The sequence below is a fragment of the Panthera tigris genome, chromosome A1, assembly GCF_018350195.1.
Source record: "Panthera tigris isolate Pti1 chromosome A1, P.tigris_Pti1_mat1.1, whole genome shotgun sequence".
Lineage (NCBI taxonomy): Eukaryota > Metazoa > Chordata > Mammalia > Carnivora > Felidae > Panthera > Panthera tigris.
In genome coordinates, this window is record NC_056660.1 from 168,240,174 (window position 1) to 168,267,544 (window position 27,371).

Consider the following 27,371-nt stretch of genomic DNA (forward strand, 5'->3'; position numbering starts at 1 on the left):
AGGTTTGTTTCATGATCCAGGTTCATGATGGGATTTAGTTTGGTGTATTTTCCTTGTGCACTTGCAAAGAAGGTTTTATTCTGCTGTTGAGTGGAGTTTGTTATAAATGTCAATTTGATCCACTTGGTTGATGGTGTTATTCAGTTATTTTACATCCTTGCTGATTTTCTCTCTACTACTATTTATTACTGAGAGAGGAGTTTTGAAATCTCCAGCTATAATTGTGAAATTATTCTTGCAGTTCTGTCCATTTCCTTCATTTTGAGGGATCACTGGTTGAAACATAGACTTTTAGGATAATTATGTTTTCTTGTTGAATTGACACTTTCAATTTTCCTGATTTTCCTCTATCCATGGTAATTTTCTTTGCTTTATAGCTACTTTGTCTGGTATTACTATAGGTATTCTAGCTTTCTTATGATTTATATTTGCATTTTATATCTATTTCTATCCTTTTGAGATACCTGTATCATTAAAGTTATAGTGATTTTCTTTAGGTAGCATATAGTTGACTCCTTTTTAAGATTCTTTTTAAAATCTGTCTTTTAAATGGTGTATTTAGACAATTTATGTTTGTCATTATTGATTATGTTTGGATTTAGGGCTTCTGTTTTATATTTTGTTCTTTTTGTTTGTTTGTTGCACTTTTTCCCTTACCTTCCCTTTTGAGTTATTTGAACAGTTTTTACTATCCCATTAAATTTTTCTCTTGTAGTTTTGATTATGTAGCTTTGTACTTTTATTCTTTTTTTAAGTGGTTGCTCAAAAACATTTAACTTTTCACAGTTTACAAAGAATCAATATGTTAACATTTCAAGTGGAATGCAGAAACTTTATCACAGTATGGATCTGTATACCTTTTCCTCTTTGGTGTACTTTTCATATGTATTACATCTGAGTCAAAACTCATCAGAAAATGTTATAACTTTCCTTTCTGTTTGTCGAGCACATTTTAAAGAGTGCAAGAGAAGAAAATTCTGTTACATTGACTTAGGTTTTTACCATTTTTGTTTTTCTTCCTTTATGCCTTCTGGCTAAAGAACTTCCTCCAGTGTGTGTGTGTGCTTTGTTTTTTGCTTTTTAGCCTATTGGCTGCTGCTTTCAAAATCAACATATGAATTTAAGGTAAAGGTAGTCCAGAAGGTCTGAATTTTGGGTGCTTTCTTAACCTAAATTTAACTTTTCTTAATCTAACTTGACTTTTGGTCTTTTTTTCATGTCAATTTAGCCACTCAATGCTTAACTATTTCACTAGCTCTTCAGGCTTCTGGAACAAAAATTTGGGACTTTTTCGTTTTTGTTCTTCCTATTTTATCCAGCTTTTTCAGTGGTTGAGGGGAGAGTTGGGTGATCCATGTATTTTACCATTATTTGAAATGAAAAAGCTCTCAACCAGTCAGTTTTGCAACTTTAAAATAATAACTCTTCTGCCTGCCAGACAACATTCTTTAGATAGTTAGTATATTTTTGATAGTATCTGTAAAGGGGAAATTAACCCAAAAGTACTGTTCAAATGGAAAGTAGCATTTTTGAAATAATTGCTTTTTTACATTTCTCATTTAAAAAAAATCTGCTTCATGGAAATAGTTTACATGCAACAAAATTCACGGGTTTTAAATGTATTCAATGAAATATCAGTAAATTGATTATTTTCATAAACTCCCAGAATTCCTTTTTCTTGGCAATCTTCCACAACCTTTGCCTTAGGCAACTACTGCTCTGATTTATAGCATTATAGATTTGCCCATTTCTAACAATTTATATAAGTGGACTCTTTATTTATGCCATGTATATAAAGTATATTTGGCCTTATTAGCTTGGCAAAATGTTGTACAAATGCTCTGTTGGATGCATTTGTAGTAAATTGTTGCTGAATAGTAACTAATTGCCTGATTATACCAAAATTTGTTTATCCATTCTCCTTTTGATGTGATGCTGCCAAATTGTCTTCCAAAATGGCTATTCCATTCCAAATCCTTAACTAACAATGTATGAGTCAGTATTCCAGTTGTTCCGCATCCTCACATCTTCTGATACTGTTAATCTTTTGAATTTTAGTCTTCTAAGTGGGTGTGAAGTGGCATCTTAATGTGGTTTGTAGCTTTATGTCCCTGACACATAATGTCATTTTTGATGAACTTACTATTTGTGCATCTTCTTTTGATTTTTTTTTACCCAGTTTTTTTTTTTAGAAGTTTTTAATTTAAATTCCAGTTGGTTACATACAGTGTAATATTAGTTTCAGGTGTACAATATAGTGGTTAAATACTTCCATACAACAAGCAGTGCTCCTCATAACAATTGTACTCCTTGATCCCTATCACCTGTTTCACCCGTCCCACCATCTTCCTCCCCTCTGGTAACCATTAATTTTGTTCTCTATAATGAAGAGTCTGTTTCTTGGTTTGCCTCCCTCTCTCCCTGCCCTCCCTTGTTCATTTGTTTTGTTTCTTAAATTCCACATGAGTGAAATCATATGGTGTTTGTCTTTCTGACTTAATTTTGCTTAGCATAATACTCTCTAGTTCCATCCACATCATTGCAAATGGCAAGAGTTCATTCTTTTTTGTGGCTGAGTAATACTCTAGTGTGTGTGCGCATGAGCCTGTGTGTATCACATCTTCTTTATCCATTCATTAGTCCATAGAGACTTGGGCTGTTTCCATAATTTGGCTATTACAGATTTTTATCCAGTTTCTTAAAATTGGGTTTTTCTTAACTTGTTACTGAGGTATGAATTCTCTATATATTCTACAAAAATATTACTTGTTAGATAGATGTAATGCAAAAATTCTCCCAGATTATAGTTTGCCGTTTTATTTTTCAAATGATGGCCTTGGGAAGAATTTTTATAATTTTGTTGATAATTTTTTGTTTTATAATTTTGTTTGAAATTTTGACGAATTTTATAGTTAATGCTTTTGTGCCCTAAGAAACTTTGCTTACTGTCTTCGTCATGGAGCTATCCTCCTATGTATTTTTTCCAGGTCCTTTATAGCTCTAGCTTTATATTTAGATTGAAAGACTATACATGTAAACTGAAAAAAGTCAATGTTCTCTTTGCTGACCTATCAGAGAGTGGTGGTTGTGTTTGTCACATGGTGTTTTGGAAATAGCTGTCCAGAATATTTTTAAACTAGGGGTAGACATTCACTTCAAGATGTGCGGTGACTTGTTAAAACTCATTCTGTAGGTCATACTACATTTCAGTCTGTACAGTGGGTGAATACTATACTTTAATATTTAATAAAAAAACAAGTTATGAAGAAAATATATCATTCTAGGATTTTCTTTTTTTTTTCCTCTTTCTCTCTTCCCCCCATACTTTTTTTTCCTTCCTGCCTCTCCATCATATCTTCCTCTCTTTCCTTCTTTCTTGCTTCATTCCTTGTTGATTTTTCTTTTTAAAAAATTTGGGTGTCTTTTAATCTATGGTATTGTGTAGTTTCCTAGCTGAGATTTGTATGATAAAGTGTTCCCTAAGTAGCAATTAGTTCTTGAGATTAGATAATAGGGTGTTCTTTTATAGTGGCATGTTTGCATTACTAAGCTTGTGTACCCTAGGGATACTGGAATTAATGTTTGTTGCTTTATTATACTGTGAGAAAGTACTTGGGAAAGATAAGGGACTATATGCAGTTGCAGAGACAGCTATAACTCATGGCCACTTTACATGTGGAAAAATTAGCTGTTAGTAATGTAATTTTCTGTAATTTATTGGGAATTGGACATTTTGCATTATATGATAATATTCCCTCATATATTTATGACACAACTGTTGTAAAATGACCAATTAAGGCAGAGCCTAAACTTGATGGTGGGAAGAAAGGGCGTGCTGTGTTCTAGATACAGGAATACTATCATTTTGAGGGCTGAGATTTGTGATAGAAGTTAGCAATAATGTAGAATTTTTAAATCCTATGATGGAGTAACATTTCTTAAATCTGTCTGTGTTATACCCTCTTAAAGTTACAACTTGTTAGTGTGCTGTTGATTTAATGGTCTGAATAAAATACTCTTTAGTTCTCTTTGCTATTGCCTCAAATGCATCTTACAGGAAACGTATTCTTGATTGGGCTAAAAAAAATTGTTCTTTTTCTTTGCCCTAGGATAAGAAATGGGTTCTCAATCATGAAGATGTCACGTTGGGAGAACTACTGGGCAAGGTATGTAGTCAGCTGAGCTTACAGTGTCTGTGTACTCTACAGACTTCTTCATTTTCTTCAAAGCTTTTCTTCCATTCTAGCACACAGCAAGGCACATTCTCACAGGAACCTAGAATAACACTATACCACATCTGTTACAAATACTGTGATGGTCACTGAAATAAAAAGGGGAAAATCTTTGAAAAGTTTAAGGATGATTCTTGGCTTTTTAAAATAGTATATGTATGTTTTTCTCTGGAAGAACTAAAAGCTGTAATGATTTTATTGCAGTGTGTGTGGTAAAGCCAAAACTAGTGATCTGAGATTGGAAAATGATGTAATAAAAGTTTAAACACTCAGTAGGCTTGTTCCATTTGTGTCTGGTTATACATGATAGTTCAAGAAAAGTGACTTACTGCTCTTGAGGGTTTCAGGATTGTGTATAGAATCTCACTATGTGACAACACTAGATACATTATTTCAATCTAATAATTATGTGGATAAGACATGTTTCAATATAAAGATTGATTTTATAGCCAGCTCTGGTAGTGGTCAGAGAAGGTAGCTATATATGATGAAAGTCCCTTTTTTCCAGACTAGTTTGAAGTTTCTTCCAACTCATAGGCCAGATGAAAGTGTATTATGTTTAATAATAATGGCAGACATTTTATAATCATTAATCAAATGGGCTATTTGCAAATTTATTAATAGCTTTTTTATGATTGAGTTCTAATGGATAAATATGACTTTGTCAATGAATTAATTAGTGCTGTTTTGTTTTGAAAGTTTGAATTCAGTATAGGCTTACAGTGCAATGTGAAAAATAGTATAAAATTCAGATGTTTGGAGAAAACTGTGATGCATGTATTTGATCAATACTAGACTTAGAGCTCAGCATTTTAAATAAAGAAATAAATGATTATTAATTTTTTTATTCAAATATCAACTGATGAGTTGACAATCCTTATTTTTTTTTTAGCTGTGAATATGTTGAGAAAGTAAATCCCTAGTGAAGTAATCCACTTTGCAGGATTCTTCATATTATTTTAAAATATCCTTTCCAAATGGAAGAATTAAATTGCTGTTGGAAAGCAGTTTCTATTGACTGCTAATAATTACTTTGTAAGTAAATTCTAAAGAATCTCAAGTCAAAAGCAGTAGCTGATGTGTTTATTTCATTTGTGATGTGTTCATCATTCCTAAGGAAGTATTCCTTCTTTCCATTACTTTAGGTCAGTAAGTCAGTAGCAATAATTGGGCCAAAAATTATTACAAGGAAATTAAATTTTCTTGAAAACACAGCTAAAATATTGTAAAATTAAACCATTTACTAAAATAGAATGGGTTGATAAGGACTGCTTTTTGAGTACTAAGCAAAAATATTTTCAGTTAAAGAGAAATATTTCAGTTATGTTTATGTTTAGTTTACTGTGTGAAATATGTATGGTATGTTAGGAAAGGATTTTAACCATTAGCTCCTTACTAGGGCCATTTCAAAGAATAATATTTTTTCAATGACAAGACAGTAGTATGGTGTCAGTTTAAATAAATTTAATCATTTTTAAAAGTTTATTTATTTTGAGAGAGTGAAAAGAGAGAACATGTGTACGTGTGCATGAATGAGGGAGGGCCAGAAAGAGAAGGAGACAGGGAGGGAGGGAGGGAGACAGGGAGAGAGATAGAGAGAGAGAGAGAGAGAGAGAGAGAAATCTCAAGCAGCCTCCACACAGTCACAATGGAATATTATTCAGCCATAAAAAAAGAATGAAATCTTGCCATTTGCAACAACATGGATGGATCCAAAGGGTATAATGCTAAGCAAAATAAGTCAGAGAAAGATAAATACCATATGATTACAGTTATGTGTAGAATTTAAGAAACAAAACACATGAACAAACAAAAAAAGAGGCAAACCAAAAAATACTCTTAACTATAAAGAACAAACAGATCATTACCAGAGGGCAGTGAATGGGGAGAATGGGTGAAATAGGTGAAGGGGGTTAAGAGTGTAGACGTATCATGATGAGCACTGAGTAATATTTGGAATTGCTGAATCACCATATTGTAAACCTGAAACTAATATAACACCGTTAACTACACTGGAATTAAAATTTTTAAAGAAAAAAAATGCTATGAAACTTTGCTGACAGAAATTGGACGTAAATATATGTACATATATAAAATACTTTATTAAAACATTTTCATAATTTTCAATTTATTAATACATAAAACTTACACACCTTGAACTATTGGTTAAGAGTTACATTGATCTTAAAATGAACTATTGGGACCTCATCAAAATAAAAAGCTTCTGCACAGTGAAGGAAACAATCAGCAAAACTAAAAGGCAACCAGAAGAATAGGAGAAGATATTTGCAAACAACATGTCAGATAAAGGGTTAGTATCCAAAATCTATAAAGAACTTATCAAACTCAACACCCAAAAAACAAATAATACAGTGAAGAAATGGGCAAAAGACATGAATGGACACTTCTCCAAAGAAGACATCCAGCTGGCACACCGACACATGAAAAAATGCTCAACATCACTCATCATCCGGGAAATACAGATCAAAACCACAATGAGATACCACCTTACACCTATCAGAATGGCTAACATTAATAACTCAGGCAACAACAGATGTTGGCGAGGATGCGGAGAAAGAGGATCTCTTGGGTGCAGCCACTCTGGAAAACAGTATGGTGGTTCCTCAAAAAATTAAAAATAGAACTACCCTATGACCCAGCAATTGCATGACTAGGTATTTATCCAAGGGATACAGGTATGCTGTTTCGAAGGGACACATGCACCTCAATGTTTATAGCAGCACTATCGACAATAGCCAAAGTATGGAAAGAGCCCAAATGTCCATCGATGGATGAATGGATAAAGAAGATGTGATATATATATACAATGAAGTATTACTCGGCAATCAAAAAGAATGAAATCTTGTCATTTGCAACTAAGTGGATGGAACTAGAGAGTATTAATGCTAAGCGAAATTAGTTAGAGAAAGACAAATATATGACTTCACTCATAGGAGGACTTTAAGATACAAAACAGATGAACATAAGGGAAGCAAACATAATATAAAAACAGGGAGGGGGACAAAACAGAAGAGCCTCATAAATATGGAGAACAAACTGAGGGTTGCTGGAGGGGTTGTGGGAGGGGGTATGGGCTAAATGGGTAAGGGGCATTAAGAAATCCACTCCTGAAATCATTGTTGCACTATATGCTAACTAATTTGGATGTAAATTGAAAAAAAAAGAGTTACATTGATCTGAGACCTTAAACCCAATAATTAGCAGACCCCTAGTTCAGTTACTTATTGTTCGACAATAGCATTGAAGCTTATTATAATGCTTGCATATTAGGATTAGAGTTATGTAAAAAATACATATGCATACCTAAAAACTTGAGTACTAAGAAATAGCTGTTGGATTAGCTCTATAGCTCATCCTTGTAATATTTTGTTTCATCTTAAAAATTAAAAAAAAATGACTTCAAACTTGAAATAATGCACATAAAAGTCAAAATATGTTAGAGACTTAGAACAAAGTTAGGGATTTCTACATTTGGTAGAAACCCAACATGGGTGACACTGGCATTTGGATAAGCACTTCCTCTTCCTTGGTACCTTTCAGAGATTGACAGTCTGCTGACGGGTGACAGTCACTAGTGGGCCTGGTTCAATTGCCTCTTACCTATTGCCTTACGCTCTTCAGCTGACATTTGACTGTGTGTATCCATAGCAACAGCCACCTCATGGAATCTTTGCTTTGTCTTGAAACATTAATGGTTAACTTCTTAATCTAATAACATTTAGAGATTGGGGGTAAAGAGAACTAGGAGGCAGGAAACAATGTCTTTCTGATGGTTTCAACTTGAGTTTCTCTTTTTATCCTGTTCCAATTTTTTCCCTGATTTTCCTTTTCAGTTCTCCTCATGCTTCAATCCCCCAAAGGGTAGGTGGGTCGGGTAGTATTTTTAAAGTTGGAGGATTGACAAGAGTAACATTTCCCATCTTTTATGTCTACTTAAAACTCTGAATAAAGCTAAAAGAATACTTTGATTAATTCAAAATGCATCATTTCATGTTTACCTTGTATTTTGCAGAGATTTATGTGGCAGTCTTACACCCTAAACAGTACATGTATTTGTATTTTCAGGGGAATTTTGGTGAAGTATATAAGGGCATATTAAAGGATAAAACCGCTGTTGCTGTTAAAACATGTAAAGAAGACCTTCCTCAGGAACTGAAAATAAAATTTTTACAAGAAGCCAAGTGAGTTTGCTAAAGTAATATTAAACATGTGCTTATAAGTTACTATTACAACCCTGAAATACGAAGTTTGGGATTATCTTAAATTATGATTTACTGAAGTAGAAGGAAGCACTTTCCAAACCCTCACAAGTAAGCAGTTACACAGTATAGAAACAAAAGGTTTATTTGTTTTTAGTTGGACTATAGAATGTTTATGCAATCATGGTCAAAAGAACCAGATGCTAAAAAACAGTGACTATTCTTCAGTATTGGAATATTGCAGTGTTTTTTGCTTTTATCACATATACAAACATTTATGTATGTACATGTGCAATGTGATTGTCTTTATAATAAAAATATTATTTTAGTCCATATACAAAATACACAATTGATGTAAATACATTTAGATATATATAATTATATCTATACAACCCTCCTTAGTGTTTTCTCTTGATTGTCTTTTCTGAGCTGTTACCTTTCTTTTCTGAGAACCTCAGATTTCTTCTTCAACTCCTTGTTGGGCATTTGTTCCAAAATTTGTACATTGTTTCTTTTCTAATCTTCTAGGATAATTGTCTTCTCTTTTTTTCTATTAGCTAAAAGTTAATGTTCTAATACCCCTGTATTGTGTGTGGTTAATAGTATTCTGTTAGCAGTAAAACCCACAACACAGTACAAAACAAATGGAAAAATGTTTTGGGCAAAATAAGGATGGACTCTCTGAGATGCATGGATATATGGATGGGAAAGAAGGAAGATACATGGATCCATGTGCTGTAAAGGGAGAAAGGGAAAGTGTGTGTGTGTTGTGTGTGTGTGTGTGTGTGTGTTGTGTGTGTGTCTGTCTATCATGGCGTAGCGTATAAAATTGAGGTTTCTATAAAGTGCTGTAAAAGAACTAAGCTTATGGCAATGAGAGAACTAAGTGCCATAGGATGGAACATTTTCATGGATGTTCATTCAGCATCTAAAAGTGAATATTGCTAGCAATGGATTAACCTAGTTGGTGCGCTTGTTAAATATGATCTAGAGAATAAAGATGTAAACTTTTTTAATGTCAATTACTGGTAGGTTGAAAATATGGTATGATAAAGGCATGCTATCAGACTTGTATTTCATAGGCTGATTATTTTATAGGTGGTATTAAGGTACAAGGTTATATATTACATTATTTTTTTTAAAGCTAGTTTTCTTGGTTTCTAAATTGTGACTGTTTTATTGAAAAATAAAGTATTAAATTTTCTAAAGTGGAAAAATCCATTTTCTCAAGTAGAATTACAAAGTTTTATGTTAAAAATGAGAATTGTATCTATGCACATTCCCAAGTGTCATTTAATAGATGATAGAACTATATATTTAGATATTTAATATGGAGTCCATGCTGGCTATTTTGTGGAATTTCTTTACTAAGCAGTTTCCAACCTAAGAAATGACACTTTGGATTAGGGTCAAACATTCTAAGACTTCGTTTTTAATTCTTCATAGAGGCTGAAAGCTCAAGGTGAGTGACAGAATATTTTCCTCATCTCTAGAATTTTTTCTACTCTTATCTTTTTTCACTTATAAGTCATTATTATATATTTTCAATCTAAGGCGTTTTTCTTGGAGTTATCTCTGCTTTAGTTGGGCTTATACAAAACATATATGAACTTTTTTTTTCTTTCTCTCAATAGTGATTTTTTCATTCTCTTAGGAAACTGCATTTTTCAAATATGAGTGAATTTATAACTATGTCAGTAGGATAATATGGAATACGATTTGGTAATAGAAATATTCAGCGTAGATGGGCCTTTGAGGGAATCTAATTTATTTTAACTCATGCTTGGAGTCCTATGGATGAGTCTGTGCTATTTTTATAGCCCTCTGATGAAATTTCGCCTTTATCCAAACAAAGTCCCCTTTTTTCAGCTTCAGTGTATATTGAAACTGTTACTAAATTATTTTTGAACCTGTAGTCCACTTTCTCAATACTTGAATTTTTACTATTTTGAAATTGATCGCTATAATCAAGATAGTATTTTACAAAATCTAATGAGATGATCAGCCTATAAAATTTACCAATATGAATTGAATTCTTATTTATGTATTTTCAATCAAGTGTGTACATAAAAACAAAACAAAAAGATGCCAACCTAGCAGCTTACAATTCTAGTCCACTAAATGCTTGTCAGTTATGCTTTTGTGGTAATGGCTAAAACCAGATACTTGGAAGGGAGTGTAATGTTTGGGACTAAGTAAGATGTTCAGGTTTAGCATGATTATTACTCAGAGTGGATAATAATTTTTAAATGAATATTGAATTAAGGAGAATTGATTCCTTTTACCTATAGTTTGCTAATATTTATTTAAACTTGTATACATCCATCAATTATAATTTGGTTTCATATTGAAGCTTTAAAAAGAGAATTATATTGACTAAAGTATATTCTACTTGGGCATGCTGTTGATGATCATAAATCAATGCTTTTTTATTTAAATGATAACTGTTCTCAAACTTTTTTCATCCAGAATTCTCAAGCAATACGATCATCCCAATATTGTCAAACTTATAGGCGTTTGCACACAAAGACAGCCTATCTACATCATTATGGAACTGGTTCCAGGTAATGATTTTAGAGGTTTCCTCGATGATGTTGTAATGTCATGTTTTATTATTTTTATATGTTCAGTCTCTTTGATTTCTCCTTGTAAAGTTTTCAGCAATTCTGTTTAACGTTTTCCTGATGACAAAGAGCTATGTATATGCCCAATATTTTTATAGTCTTTAATACTTTGCTGTTATATAGAAAATGCCATCCACCTGTTTTTTTGGGGGGAGATATATTATTATAGTGCAATTACACATGGAATTTAGTTAGGTATGTTTTTGTTAGAAGACCTGTTTATAAAAATAGTCTACTTGGTTTAACTTTATAACAATGATAGTACTATTTTCTATCTTGTTCATTGTATATTATTTTCCAAGTACAATACCACACATCCTCTTGTTTGGCTGCATATAAAATTCCATAGTGCTTTGAATCCCTTATCAACTATGAACATCTTTCATAAGTGAACAAAGAAAAATTAATCTGTTGAGGAATTTTTCCTATATTTCTTTATGGTGACTTTGAACACCTCTGGGTCTTGTGGTTAACCACTTTTGCCAACAAGCAAGGATAACTTTGAACTTATAGAGTGTATTTTTAAGTTACTTTCACTGTATATCATCTTGTAGAAAATTTCATTAGAGGTAAAATTTGATCTTGGTAAAATTTATAAATATAATATTTAATAATAAATATTTGCTTTAACTAGTATTTATGCATTTTAAAAGAAACTTAAAGGAATATGAAAAATATTTCTAACTTTAATATACATTAGATAAACCTGATATTACAGATTGCCCATTAAATATTGCTCACACAATTCTGCTATTATTTAAGGATAGTTAGTCGCATTTTTATCACACTGGTTTGCCTACTATGTAGTAGTTCTTGATATTACCATATAACTGCAGGATTTAGGATTATCATCATCTTGGTCCTCATCAAGATAGCACTGTTATATACATTGTATGTTATTTATGATCTATATCATAAGTAATTTCAATATAGTTAGGAAAAATGTTAGAGTACAGTCTAAAATTTTGAAAACAATTGAATAGCTTATAGTTTTAATTAAATAATATCATGGGGTGCCTGGGTGGCTCAGTTGGTTGACTGTCCAACTTCCGCTTAGGTCATCATCTCGCGGTTCATGAGTTTAAGCCCCACATTGGGCTCTGTGCTGACATCTCAGAGCCTGGAGCCTGCTTCAGATTCTGTGTCTCCCTCTCTCTCTGCCCCTCCCCCCACTCATGCTCTGTCTGTCTCTGTCTCAAAAAAAAAAAAAAAATCACATACATGAAGTCCCCAGTTAATAGGGGATGTCTCTGAGAAACTGAGATTTGAAAGGTGGGGCTGAGTTGATGAGGAAAAGTGATCTTGGTCTTAGCATGGATGACAAATGCCAGATAGCAGGTACAAGTTGAACAAAAGAATATAGCATTGCAGGAGTGCCAGGGAAGTGTTCATCTGACACTGACAAATAACTTATATTGATGTTTTTGAAAGAATAAGAATAATAAGCCCCATTAGAAAATTGAAAGCGTAATGGAAAATAGAAAATTAAAAATGAAGATCTCCCACTTAATAATCTAAGCCTGTCTCAAAGCTAGTTGATAACTAAGTATATGTGTGTGTTTCCAGGAAAATGTTTAATGTATAAAAACATACTCTTAAACTTTTCAGATCTTTTTTCTCTTAATAGTATAACTTAGGGTCTCATTGTTTGATATTTATCCATGTAGTTATATCTTTTTCTTGTAATGGTTTCAGAATATTCCATTGTATGGATTTATGTAATTTAATCAGTCTTCTACTTAGGGAGACTGTGTGTGTGTGCAATATATATATCAACGTTGAATGAATATATTTGGACTAATAATGTAATCATTTTGAACTATATAGGGTGCATTTTCAAGAATGGGATTGTTGGTTGCAAGTATATGTGCATTTTGATTTATAATAAATGTATTAGCTTTCTGTTGCTGCATAACAAATGATCACAGCCTAGCAGCTTTAATCAACATGCATTTATTACCTCACAGTCCTATGGATCACAAGCATAGGCAATATTGATTGGGTTAACTGCTCAGGGTATCACAAAGCCCCAAATTGGGATTTCAGGCTGAGTTCTTATCTGGAGTCACTGGGAGGAATTGACTACTAACCTGCCTCTGTTGTGGCAGAATCCTGTTCCCTGCAGCTGAGAAGTGGTCTAAGTTGCTTTTATTGCTTGCTGTCAGCTGAAGGCATCTCTCGTCTCCTTAAGGTTTCTACACTGTTTTTCCCGTGGTCCCTCCATCTTCAGACTCAGCATAGTCATATCTTTCAAGTGTTTTTGATTTTTTTAAACTTACTCTTCTGTTATCAGCTGGAGAATATTCTCTCCTTTTTTGAAAGAAGAGAATGCCATATGACAACATAATTAGGGAAGTGATAACTGTGTTCACATGATCCAGGACTCAGGGTAGGCGATTGTTGGGAAGCCATATTCTATTTTTACTTCACAGTACATTTTGGTAAATTTTTCATAGGTTAGTTGCAGCATGGAATCTGAAACCACAGTGATAAACTTTTCATACTCTCTTACACTAACTCCATTGCTTGAACTTGGAATTTGAATGTATCTTTTATCTGTGCATGATTCTGTAGCATCATGCTTCATCATTTAGAATATATCAGGTGACTAGGTTATATATATAGATCCTTAAAAAGGTGACATGATTCATTATATAACATCAAAAGATCACATTTATTAATGTCAACAGTAGTCTCATCAGACAAATAATGGGAAGCTATCAAGTACATGGTGACAAATATGTGTTTTCTAAAATTTTAATTGTCACTGTAAAGTTTGGATTTTATCGCTGGCAACAAAACCTGTCATTTTTTTCCCCTTGAAGTGTCACGTTTACTTCATTTATTTGAGAAAATGTGGGTCCAATATCTAATTTTTAATAAGCATAATTTGTCATTCTTTTTGAAAACCACTTTGATACAATAACAACTTTTATAGGATACTTGATTGTCTGTGTATGGACTTAGTTATACCCTTCTCTACACCCTGTCTCAGGTAATCACTGATTTGCCTTCTGTTGCTATATTAGTTTGTATTTCTAGAATTTTGTATAAATGAAATCATACAGTCTACACTTTTTTTTTTTATTCTGGTCTGGTTTCTTTCATTTAGCATAATTATTTTGAGATTCAGCCATTTTGTATCAATAGTTTCCCTTTTATTGCTGAGTAGAGTGACCTCAGGAATATACCACCGTTTATTCAGCTACTGATAGACTTTTGAGTTGTTTCTTTTCTGGGCCTACTGCAAATGAAACTGCTAAAAATAGTTATGTACGAGTCTTTGTAATGGACCTGTGCTTTTATTTCTCTAGGGAAGGTACTAGGAAAGGGATGAATGAATAGTAGGGAATATGCATGTTTAAATACTTAAGAAACTGCCAAATTGCCTTTTAAAGTGATTATACTGGTTTGCCTTCCCAGCAGCAGTGTTCTCTTTTCATCAGTTCAGACCGGTCAGTCTTTAGCCATTCTAATATTTATGTAGAAATGTCTTAATGTAATTTGTCTTTCCTGACTAAAGATGTTAAGCATCTTTTCATGTGCTAATTTGCCATTCATGTACCTTCTTTGGTGAAATGTCTATTCAAACCATTTGCCCATTTGTAAAAATTGGGTTGTTTGTTACAATTGAGTCTTGGTTCTTAACATACTTTAGATACAAATCCTTTATCAGAAATGTTATTTTTCAAATATTTTCTCTTGGTTTGTGATATATCTATTCATTATCTTGTGTCTTTTGGAAAGCAGAAGTTTTTAATTTTGACAAAGTTTAAATTACCAAATTTTTCTTTCATAGATCATGTTTTTCATGGTACATAGAAGAAAGTTTTGTCGATCCTAATATCATAAAGGTTTTCTTTTATGCTTACTTCTATGTGTTTTATAGTTTAAGAATTCACATTTGAGTCTGTGATCCATCTCAAGTTAATTTTTATATATGCTGTGAAAAACAGCTTAAGTTTATATTTTTGACATATGGATATGCAGTTCTTCCAGCACCACCTGTTTAAATTACTATCTTTTTTTCCCTTATGGTGTTTCCCTTACCTACCTTGTTACATGCACTTTCATTTTAATTTTATGTATAGGTCTTTTTCTGGACTCTTCTTTTCTGTTGATTCTTTTGTTTGTCTTCATACCAATACAACACTGTCTTAATTACTGTAGCTTTATAATGTCTTGAAATCAGGTAATGTAAGTGCTATAATTTGTTTCTTCATCGTTTGGGCTATTAGAGGCCCTTAGCATTTCCATATCAATGTTAGTGTTCTTTTATAGTTCGAGAGTTTCTATATAAAGGTTTGCTGGCATTAAGGTTGGTATTGTACTGAGTCTGTAGATCAACTGGGGGTAAATAGATGGATTAACATTATTGTGTTTTCTGACCCATGGACATGGTATATCTTGCTAGTAAGATCTTTAACTTCTCTAAACTAAGTTCTGTAGAGTTTAGTATAGAGGACTTTCTGTCTTCTGTCAGACTTATCACTGAGTATTACTTTTTTTGTGATGCCATAGTAAGTGATCGTTAAAAGTAAATTTGATTTAAAAAGTATATCCACTAAGGAAGTTACAGAAGATTTGAATAACACTGTCAGTCAACCTAACCTACTGACATAAATAGGACATTCCATACATCATCACCCGAAAATAAAATTCTTTTAAGTACACAGAGAATGTGTACTAAGATAGTCCATATTCTGGACTATAAAACAAGTCCCAACTAATTTATAAGTATTTAAATTATGTACATGTAATAAAAATAGAGCTCAAAGACAAATCTCTGAAAAACCTCTAAATATTTGGAAACTACACAATGTGCATCTGAATAACCAGTGGGGCAGAGTGGAAATCAAAGTGTTTTGAGCCTGAATGCAAATGAAAACGCAACATCTCAGTATTTATATACTGCCTATAAAGCAGTACTTGAGAAACGACTTTAACAGTATATGTCTATATTAGAAAAGAAGGTACTCAAAGTGATAACTTCAATTTCTACCATAAAAAGTTGAATGAATCCAAGTTAACTCAAAATATGTAGAAGAAAGAAAAAATTAAGGCAATAGCAGAAATCAATGAAAAGGGATATACACAGAGTCAACGAAACTAAAAGCTAGTCTTTTGAGATCAATAAAAGTAAACCTCTACATAGGCCGATAAGAAAAAAGAGAGGACACAAATTACTAATATCAAAAATGAGAGCTGACATCACTACAGAGTCTACAGATGTCAAAAGGATATTAATGGAATATTTTGGCCAAGTTTGTGCAAACAAATTAAACAACTTAGATGCAATGGACAAATCTCCTAAAAGATAAAACTACCAAATCCTTCAATCTTCATATCCCCCTCTCTTTTAAAGAATTGGTTATTAAGAAACCATCCTTCAAAGAAAACTCCAGGCCCAGCTGGCTTCACTGGTGAATTATACTACACTTTTCAGAAGGAAATACACCACTTCTATACCAACTCATTCAGAAAGTTGAAAAAGCAAGACTCCTTCCCAGCTCATTTTTTGAGACCACCATTACCTGATTCTAAAGCTAGAGAAAAAAATCATAGGAAAAGAAAACTACAGAGTAATGTCTCATGATCTTATATAAAAATCCTAAGCATAATTATAACAAAGCCAATATAGCAATATACAGAAATACATCATACTGAAGCAGAATTTATCCTAGAACGCAAGTTGGTTTAACCTTCAAAAACCAATCCATGCCATTCATCACATTAACAAACAAACAAACAAAAAATAGTATCATCATCTCAATAGATACAAAAAATTGGCAAAATCAAACCTGTGTTCCTGATAAGAATGCTCTCACGAGAAATAAAACTTCCTTAACATTAAGGGCTTCTAAGAAAAGCCTGTAGATGACATTATACTTAATGGTAAATGACTGAATACTTTCCTCCTTTATATAAGAAATAAAACCTCTATCTGCATTTACCACTTCAATATCATACCGCATGTTCTAGCTTCTAGAACCATATAGCCAGAAAAAGTAAATAAAAAGCACCCTTTAACATGTTTATGGTATTTTTCATCTTTGTCACAATAAACACTTGTTTGCCAGTGTTTGAAATTAAAATGCTAGCTGTTAAACTAATATTGTAACACTCTTTGGAGGATAGTGATGTGTCAATGTAGGTTCATCAGCTGAAATAGATATGGTTGTCTTTGAAAAAGTATAGGGATCTCTGTCTCCCTCACTTCTTCATTCACTTAGCTCCTTCCTCTGTCCTGTCCAGCATTCCGTGACACAAGTGCATGGTCAGTAAAAGGCCAGAGAGGGTAGTGGTGGAGATCTTGAGTTCTGATAAGTGTTGGTGAGGGTGTGAAAAAACCAACTCCCTCATACATTAGTGCTGGAATATAAAATAATACAGCTTTCTTGGAAGAAAGTTTACAATTTCTCTAGAAGTTATACATGAATGTTCCACATATATTAAGCGTTTCAATCCTAGGTATTTACCCAAGAGAATTGAAAATATTTGTCACACAAAAACTGTAAGTAGATGTTCATAGCAACATTGTTTATGATAGCCAAAAAGTAGAAATAACCTAAATGTCCATGGAAAAACAATGTAGCATATCCAAACGGTATAAATACTATTAAGTAATAAAGAGAAATGAGGTAATTAATACATGCTGCAGTATGCATGAACCTCAAAAACGTTATGCTAATCGAAACAAGTCCAATGCAGAAGACTACATGCTGTATGATTCCATTTCTTTGAAATGGCCAGAGAAGGCATTGTGGTTTTCTGGGGCTGGGCTTTCTGATGGGATTGACTATACAGTTGACTCTTGAACAGCATGGATTTGAACTGTGTGGGTCCATTTATTATACATATTTTTTATAGTATGGTAAATGTGTTTTCCCTAATGATAAGATTTTTTTTCTCTAGCTTTATTGTAAAACTACAGTATTTAGTACATTTAACATGCAAAATATGTTAATCAACTGTTTATGTCATTAGTAAGGTTTCTGCTCAATGGTAGACTATTAGTTGTTATGTTCTTAGGAAATTAATACATTTCCCAGTAGATTTTCGCCTGGGATGGGATTGATGCTCCTAAGCCCTGATGTTTAAAGGCCAACGGTATACAGGTATGAGAGACTTTTTGGCATGATGAAAATGTATCAAACTGGATTGTAGTGACAGTTGCACACCTGTGAATTTGTCAAAACTCATTGAATCATACGTTAAAATGGACAAATTTTATGTATATAAACTGAACTTGTAAATGGTTCTTTAACAAAAAAAGCCCAAGAGCTAGGCAGTCTTATATGACCTTGCTGAACTTACTTAACACTTCTGTGCCTTAATTTTCCTGCCTATAAAGTAAGATTAATAGGGTTGGTATAAGGACTAATGTACTGTGATTTTATGTAAATACACATATAGACACATTACATATCTCTCTAAATATTTCACATGGGACCACTTTGTTTTATTACCATAAATTTTATTATTTTCCAATTGGCTAAGAGAAAAAAGTGGTTATTTAAAATGCCTGCTATAATCCAGCCAAAACTAACCCAAACTCTGAACCTGCCTCTGCCCCTAATTCTCCTCCTAACCCTAGGTGTACTAAATAGGAATGACTGAGAACAAATTAGGATGTATAACATTTGTTTTCAGTTCTTCTCTCTCCATCCTTGTAACTGTTCTGTTGATATGTTTTATATTTAGCTTTCATTGATCTTTATTATGTAAAACTCAAGTGGCTAGATTAAATGGCCTCTGAATTTTAGCAATAAGCTGTATTATTGTAATTGTTAGAAAAATGTTTAAGTTGAAACCTCAATTCTCAGACTACTTCAGAAAGTACTTTTCTGTGTTTTTCTTCCTTTATAAAAGGTATTATGGGGAAAGAGCCAGCTAGTTTTCATTCTTGTAAAAGCACCATAGTAATATATAATTTCTTATGCTTAAAAAATATCTTAAAGTTGTAAAAGCACTTTGATATTAGGTCATTTATTCTACCAGCCATATTGTTATCTTCATTTATAAATAAACTAAATGAAGTTCAGAGAGGTAAAAATGACTTGTCAACATTAGTTAAATAGCAAGTAGGAAAATAATGCTCTGTTTTGTTTTATCATTCAATTTATAAGTGGGTCAAAATATATAATCCTTTTACGAATTAAAAATACAAATGAAAATTCAAGCTAAACATCTATGCAAGATACCCTATGGGCAAATACATTAATCCCCCTTACATAATTTCTCAGCCTTGTGCACAGATAAGTAAATAGCTTACTGTAGTAAACAGGAAAATTTTTGTTGGGAGTTCCTTTTTTCTCTACTGGGGATCAAGCTTGTGGAGGAAAGATTTAGAAAACTGGTAGGTTAAAAGCAAGATTTAATAACTGCTTAGTGTCTAATATGCATGCCATTTCAAAACTGCATTATGCAGAGACTTAATATGCTCCTGTTCTCGTCAGATAACTGAACCCTTTGAAATCATAAATCTGAAATATATTTGAACCAAAGTAATGTTTAAAGAGATTAGAAGCATTTGAGAATTGAAGTTTAGAGTGAATACTCCAAGATGATCTTGTCTTTACTTGAATCATCTCTTGAATTACAAATGCTTTATTTACTTGTTTGCTCATGGGTTGCTGGATAAGTAAAATCAAACAAAAGGCAATTCTAAATGGCACTAGGAAATACTAAAAACAAAAAGCTCTAATATGCTAAAAAAGACAGTTTGTAAGCATGTTGTTTATTACTTAGAAGTTGAAATGAAGGAAATTGTGAGAGAATTTTTTTTTTAAGTGACAAGCATTACTTAAAGGAATGTTTATGGGCCAGGCAGGTGTCATTTATTTTCTTATGTGATTGAATTAGGGCTGCCACTGATACCCAGATGAAGAGGAAACTAAGCACCTTAACCTTTAAATGCAACAATGTTTCTGTACATCATGAGTAGAGGTGATTAATTTTATTAAGCCTTAAAAAAATGTCAGTCTCCACTTTCTTTCCCTAGAGACTTGTAACTGCCCCTTTCTTTCTGACATGGATCTCCTCTCTGAGTTCAGAACTTTCTGGAACCAATTGAATGTTACATTATCTGGTACATTCCATAGCTTATACAGATGCTGCCCTTTGGCAGTACTCAAAGTCATTTTAATTTTAAAATGACTTATGTGTTTGAAACTTTGAGAATTATTGAAGAATTTTTACCAGGTTTAGACATCATCAAAATATATCTCCTCCCTATAACATGTTTTTTTAAGAATTGAGTTCATGGAGTTTATATGGTCTAGAGATTTTGGCTTAGAAATCTTAGCGTGATTATTTTATATCCTAAATGTCTTTAACATCTCAGTAGAAACATTTCCACTGTCACAATTTCTTTTAATTCATTTCAGTTGATAATTTCTGTGAGTAATTTCGCTAAATTTTGCTGGGAGGTTAAATTCTTTTAAAAAAAGTTTTATTTGAGAATGTGTGTGTGTGTGAGCGTGAGCAGGGGAGGGGCAGAGAGACCCTCAGGCAGGGTCCACGCTGTCAGTGCAGTCCAGGGCTGGGCTGTGATCTTGTGACTGCAAGAACATGAGCTGAGCCAAAATCAAGAGTCGGACACTTAACCGACTGAGTCACGCAGGCGCCCCTAGGGAGGTTAAATTCTTCTTAAAAATAAACTACCCCTTCAATTCAAAACAACATTTTATATATGTATATGATGTAGCAGAACCAATTTCAGTCATGTGATTATCACAGCTATAGAAAGTTATTATGGTAGTCCCTGAAAATGACAGTTCCTGCTTCATTGGGAACAAAGTCCCAGTGTTTTGGCTGTGGATACTTGCCTGGCATTTGTTTCATTTGTTCATCATAAATGTAACAAAGGTAAATTGTGCCAAGAAAAGATTAAGGAACATTGCTCCTACCACTCATAAAGGAGAGCCCTCAAAATCTGAACTGGCACTTGGTCTTACATAAGCTCTAACCCATGACCAGTTGTGTAATAATACCACTTGACAGCAGCAAATTTTGAGCTCAAGGAGAGAGCAACATAGTAATACTCAAATAAGTATTTATTTACTAAAAATTATAAGATGTCAACTCAGTGGCTGAATTATTTTTTGTTAATTGCCACAGAAGAACCTAATTTTATGGACTTACGTATGGAGCTATTAACAGAATACTCTTTAAAAATAACTTTGGTATGAATTTGGTCTAATAAATTAGAGGATTGTGAATTCCACTTTGGGAAAATAAGGAAGTTTTCTTTTAAATGTTAACTGATGTTATATCTAAACTTAGACATTCACTTTATAATTCAAGCATATCACATTAATGAAAAACGAAATAAATGTTCTCTGTTGCCATTTTATACCACAGATAATAGTTTGATATAATGTAACCTACTTCCAAAACCTTTTGAAAAGATAACATCTTTAAATTGATATTTTTTCTCAGCCAAATGATACACTGGTTTGCCCTCGTGTTTCATTTGCTGCCTAATACCCCAAAGCAAATGCAGATGGGATAAACTGGCCATTTCTTCAGATGCTGAAAGCACTAACATCCTTGGGAATCAGCTAATTTTATTTACACGTGACATAAATTGATAAGCTGGTAGTATTCCACACAGGTGGTTTTGGCATTTTCCTATTGTTCTTCAGATATATCACTTTCTTCTAGCAGTGAATATTCTTCCCCTGAGGTGGAGCTAAGTGCTAAATACATTAACCCAGAAGAAGGATATGAGAAAAACCTGAAATATATAATAACTCTTACCACTACTGTATTACCTTTTTGACTTGAGTGATTCTAAAGAAGTGTACAGAGATTTTCCTTTTTTATCAATGAAATGAGAAAAAGGTTGGTATGTTACAACAGACATTAAGTTATCATGGTACGTTTGAGCCAAAGATGGATTGTGTACATCTGCGCAATATTGCTCCTATGTTTTTTATGTTCTAAGCATCTGATAACAGTGATAGCTATAAGTACCTCTTGCAAGGAGGCAGGTAGCCTGGTGAGCAGGACAAAGTGTGTTCTGAACCATATTCTTGTCGTAGATACTGTTTGAAAATGACTTTATGGCAGTTGAAGTTATTTAATGATTGAAAGGAAAGTGTGGAGGTGATGAATACATAGGCATCCTTCCACATGGATAAATGGTTCTTTAAGGGACTGATTAGCTTTAACTAGTTTTGTTTTGTTTTGTTTTTTTTATCATTTTTAAGTTTTTGTTACTATACATGGGAAAGTCTTAAAATTCTCAGATAAAGTTCAAAGATATATGTTAAAAACAAAAATTCGCTTGAACATCAAAAGCCTACTTATATTTGATGCAAATATTAGAAGTGTGGCTGGGACTAGTAAAACTGTAGAATTCAACCGAAGTAAAAAATAAAAATTTACATATAATGTTTTGTCTTTACAAATAAATAGGTTTTCCCCTATAACTTATTTAACATATATGAATGTGAAAGTGCCTATTAGTATGAGATTTTTCCTGTTATCAGGGTTATAACGAAAACAGTTGTTGAAACAGTGAAGGGCACAGACTATTTTTCCAAGTTGAAAAGACAACTGAAAATTGGTTGAATCAAAGTTCTTAAAAAAAATACTTATTTTATTTACAATGAAAGTTGAAAAGTGAATGTTTGGGGTTTTTTTCTACTTTGAAGTGCCATAAATACTCAGACTGTTTTACGTAGAAACCAAACAAACGCCTCGTGTCAGCATTAGCCAAAGATACTGCAATGCTATCTTCTCACTTTAGTTTGTAAATGTTATCCCTTTCTAGTTGTAAGTTATCCTTTGTATTCAGAAATGATAGTCAGACAAACTCTGGACTCTTCTTAAATTTGTGGAAGAAATGAAAATCTTCTGCTTTAATATTTGAGGTGTATCCCTCTATCCATAGCTATTCATTTAAATCTAGATTTTTCTGTTAGGTTATTTACTCATGCTCAACAGTTACCGAATGCCCAGTGGGATGCCAGGTGCTGGGGATTCAACAGTGAAGAAAACAGACTGAAAGACTCCACAAAAAGCAAAAATCCCGTTCTCGTGAAGCTTACATTCCAGTGAGGGAAGAAATATGTCAGATAAAAAAGTAAAATACAGATTATGTTGAATGGCATGAAAAGTGCAGTCTAGAGGGAAGAGGATAGCAATATTGAGGAGGGGTGGAGGTTGAAGTCCTAGAGAAAGTCTCCAGAGAAGGCTCAGTAGGGTGGAGCATTTGATTGAAAGCCTGTTGAGAGGGGAGAACCAGCTACATAGATAGGTGGAGGACAGGCACTCTAGACTTGGGAGTTGAATAAAGAGCAGTGTGGGTGTAGTAAGGGGGAGGGGAGAGCAGGAGGAGATGGAGCTAGAGAGGCAGTGGGGTTCCAATCCTGCAAAGCCTTGTAGATTGCAGTAATGACTATTTCAAATTAAGGAGTCCTCTTGTGGTAATTACCTTGAACTGAACATACGAGACTCTTGCTGTCTTGATCAGCTTCCAAGGGTAAATGATGTAAAGGGAGCTTCACATTAATGACAAATTTCATGGAAAATACTGAATTTCTTCTAGGCTCTTCAGGCCAAATGGTCTGTGTTTTGTTATGTCAAGTGAATGGGAATGTATATAGTTTGGCCTTCTCTTCCTTGCCCTTCATAAATTTGAATAAATTTTGAGGATGAAATCAATCTTCTACTTGCTAAATGCTCATTTTATGACCAGTCAAATTAATTGCTTCTGAAAATCCATTATGTATTTTTCTTTTCTCATTTCCTTACTAGTTTTCTGGTCATATTTAATATCTCTCTTCTCATTTAGGGACTCTTTTTTCCTTTACTAGGTTTTCAGATGCTGTGTAACATAAAACATCTTCACAAATTTATCTTGAGAGCTTGCACTTTATATTAAGCATTGTATAGCCTCCTGTCATTGAAAATGTGAACATAATATTAGAAACTGTCATAACAAGGTTTTATGTGTGTGGAATTTTGCTGTTCTTTATTTGCCTCCATTTGTCCTTCTCTGTAAAACTGAAGTAAATTGTCATTGGTACCTATTTGTGGGCATGAATTTCAATACCAAGAAGGATATGATTCAATGCCTGACACAGCTGGGCCTGAGATTAAGAATCTAATAAATACACCTAGAAAACGTAACCTTTGCTAGAAACAATAAGTTTGCCTAATTTCTTCTGTGCCAAACTTGAGAAAATAGTATTAGATTTGACAGTATTTGCATTCAAAATGACAGGCTTTCTATAGCAAACAAAGAGATTAAGGAAATGGATTTATAGAGCATCTCTAATAATTTTGAATCTTAAGAGATTACATAGACTAAATATTTTCAGTTTTGCACCGGTTAAGACTTCATTTTATTTTTATTTATTTATTTATTTATTTATTTATTTATTTATTTATTTATGTTGTTTTGTTTTGTTTTCCTTCTCTTACATGTCAGTCTGTGATAGTATTGGGAGCATTTTCAAGTCCTTGGTAAAGACTTCCAAATAAAGTTATCTTCCACAGTGCTATTTACTACCAGCATGTGGGTGGATCTGTATATTTTGTATTTCAGCTATTAAAATTAAGAAATCCTTCCTACAGGCAACATCTATCATTTGTTGAATAGAATAAAAGTCTTAGATATCTGGACTGTAGGTTTTTTGTTTTTGTTTTTGTTTTTACATCTTTAAATGTGTTTTTAAAAAATGAAGAATAGGTTATCACATATGAAATTTATAAATATTATAACATTGAGATTACTTTTGAGAGTTTATGGTCAGTTCTTTTTAAGTTGGAATTTTTAAGCCAATGTGACAGTAATTTGAAGTAGCTTTATTCTTTTAAAGTATTCTAAACTAGTTAGTTTTGACAAAAATAAATCCTCAAAATGACCATTCTTATTGGAAACAAATATCACCTTATATTAAGTGACTTTGAAACTTAAAAGTATACCAGTTATTCTTCAAGGCTTGTCATTCTTCATTATTGTGAGGTTTGGATTAATTACTTTATTTGATAAGTACTTATTGAGCACCAGCTATGTTCCATATGCCATATACATTGGTGAAAAATATATATGTGACCTCTTCCTTCACTGAATTCAGTGTGGTACAAGAGACATATATTTAACAATAATTGCAAATAAACATTATTGCAAACTTTGCTATTGAAGGATTTGCTCAGAGATGGTAAAAGGTGGCACCTAAATTATTTTAGAGGCCTTAGGAAAAGTGACATCTGTGTTAACACCTGAAAGGTAAAAAATAATCTCCCTTTGCAAATGGCTGGGGAAAGGCACAGAACAGCACGTGCAAAAGATGTGTATAGGAATGGCTTTTATGTTTGAGAAACAGGAAGAAGGGTAGAAGAAGTAGAGATAACTTCTCCTGAAGCGTGGAGAGCTTAGGAAATAAGGTTGGAAAGACAAAAGGGGCAGAATGATGAAGAGCCTCATAGGTCAGGGTAAGCAATTTTCAGTGTAATTCCCAGTACAATTGTGGTGTAGGCAGTGGAATAACTTTAAGTGTTACTTTGAGGACATAGCTAACACAATGAAAAGCCCTTTTTCTGTCCCTGCATATGTTTATGCCCTGCTTGATAATTGTTTTTCTAGTCATCTGCTACCATAAAGAGTGCTTTTGTACATCTGTGTTTACTCATGTGGAGATAAATTTTAGATAAATTCTACTGTTTGACCACCTGAATAGGTATGTTATAGGAAGGATTCATGAATACTTCCCAAACTTCAGGCCTCTAGATAAGCAGTTCAGGTAGCATCTGACTTGAGAGATTTCTCTAGAAGAGCTATGGTCTCCCGAGAAGCCTGTACTTCCAGAAACGGTCAATAGTATTTTGTATAAAAGCAGATCCATCCATATAAGAGATGAGTTTATAAATGGCCAATTAAGCCCCATACCATAGTCATAATCATAATAGAGATATAAATCCTTATGAATCAGAGTATCAGAAAATATTCTTTCATCTCTATATAATGTCCCTTTCTACCAAATTACTATCATCCCAGTGTATTTGATTATGGAGTCAAGATTTCCTTAGCGAACTGTTTAAGAAAGCTTGGTGGGAAAAATACCCCCAAAGTGTTTGAGGCTTCTCACTGATGAGTTATCACAATTGATATATAACAGCTGTTTTGTTGTTATTCACTGTAACATTACAGTAAAAGAAATGATCAATGGAATTCAAAATGCACTGTCTCATTTGAGAGCAGGAATACTTCAGAGTGACTTTTACTAGTGTCAACATGATCACTATGGCTTTGGAGCCATATATGAGTTTATATTCTGACTCTGTTACTTCTAGATGTATGACTTTGGGAAAGTTACTGAGTCTCTGTAAGCCTCAATATCTTCACTTCTAAAATGAGGGATGAGAATAATAAGGTTCCCAGAATTAAATGAAAGAATATGTGTAACAAATGTGGCACAGTCTACCACATTCTAAATTCTTAGTAAATATTAGCTGCTGCTAAATTAATTAACCTGAGCTGAAACTAACACTAATTATAGATTGGATTTTCTTTTCAGCCAGCTATCAGATTCCTATTGTGCCCAGATACTTCAGAATAAACAATATCCAACCTTTGATAACTGTCAGTATTTTCAAAGCATTAGTTAATTATTTTTGCCCAGATTGTTCAGTGAAAATGTTAATTAACTAATTAAAAATTAATCTGAGGCATTCATTTCTTTTTCTTCCTATTAGAGCATTGCCAAAGAATTACATTCTTTTATGAAAAAATTTTATTGCTTATTTATTTTTGAGAGAGACAGATTGCCGGGTGGGGGGGAGGGGTGAGAGAGAGAGAGGGAAGGGAAGGGGGAAGGGCAGAGAGAGAGAGAGGGAGACACAGAATCCTAAGCAGGCTGCAGGCTCTGAGCTGTCAGCACAGAGCCCAACGCAGGGCTCGAACCCACGAACCATGAGATCATGACATGAGCCAAAGTCGGATGTAAAATGTCCGATGTAAAATGTCCAAAGTCGGATGTAAAAATTACATTTTAACACAGGAGTGCTATTAACATGTCAGTCAATGAGTTTTTCCTTCATATTTTTAAATATAAAACTTTTAGGAAAATAATTATGTAAACACAGTAGAAGGTCAGGTAGCAGCTTTCAGTGGACAAAACACTTTATCTAAGGTTAACCATAAATATATAAGGAAATATGATTGAGATGAAATATCATAGTTCAGTTTCATAAATTCAGAACAGGAAGTAGACAAGTCAAACCTAGAAGGCAAGTGGGTACTAAGTAGGTGGTTTGGAGGACAAGTGATCTTTGGAGAG

General features: G+C 33.2%; 1 protein-coding gene across 8 annotated transcripts in view; it reads left to right on the forward strand.

The window, feature by feature from the left end:
- The window catches only part of FER (FER tyrosine kinase), a 428,416-nt gene that overhangs the window by 270,123 nt on the left and 130,922 nt on the right, over positions 1-27,371 (forward strand). For all 8 annotated transcript variants that reach the window (XM_042990938.1, XM_042990948.1, XM_042990943.1 and 5 more), the window contains 3 exons: positions 4,110-4,166; positions 8,319-8,434; positions 10,922-11,016. In XM_042990938.1, coding sequence (XP_042846872.1) covers positions 4,110-4,166; positions 8,319-8,434; positions 10,922-11,016 — 268 coding nt within the window. The remainder of the gene's footprint in view (positions 1-4,109; positions 4,167-8,318; positions 8,435-10,921; positions 11,017-27,371) is intronic.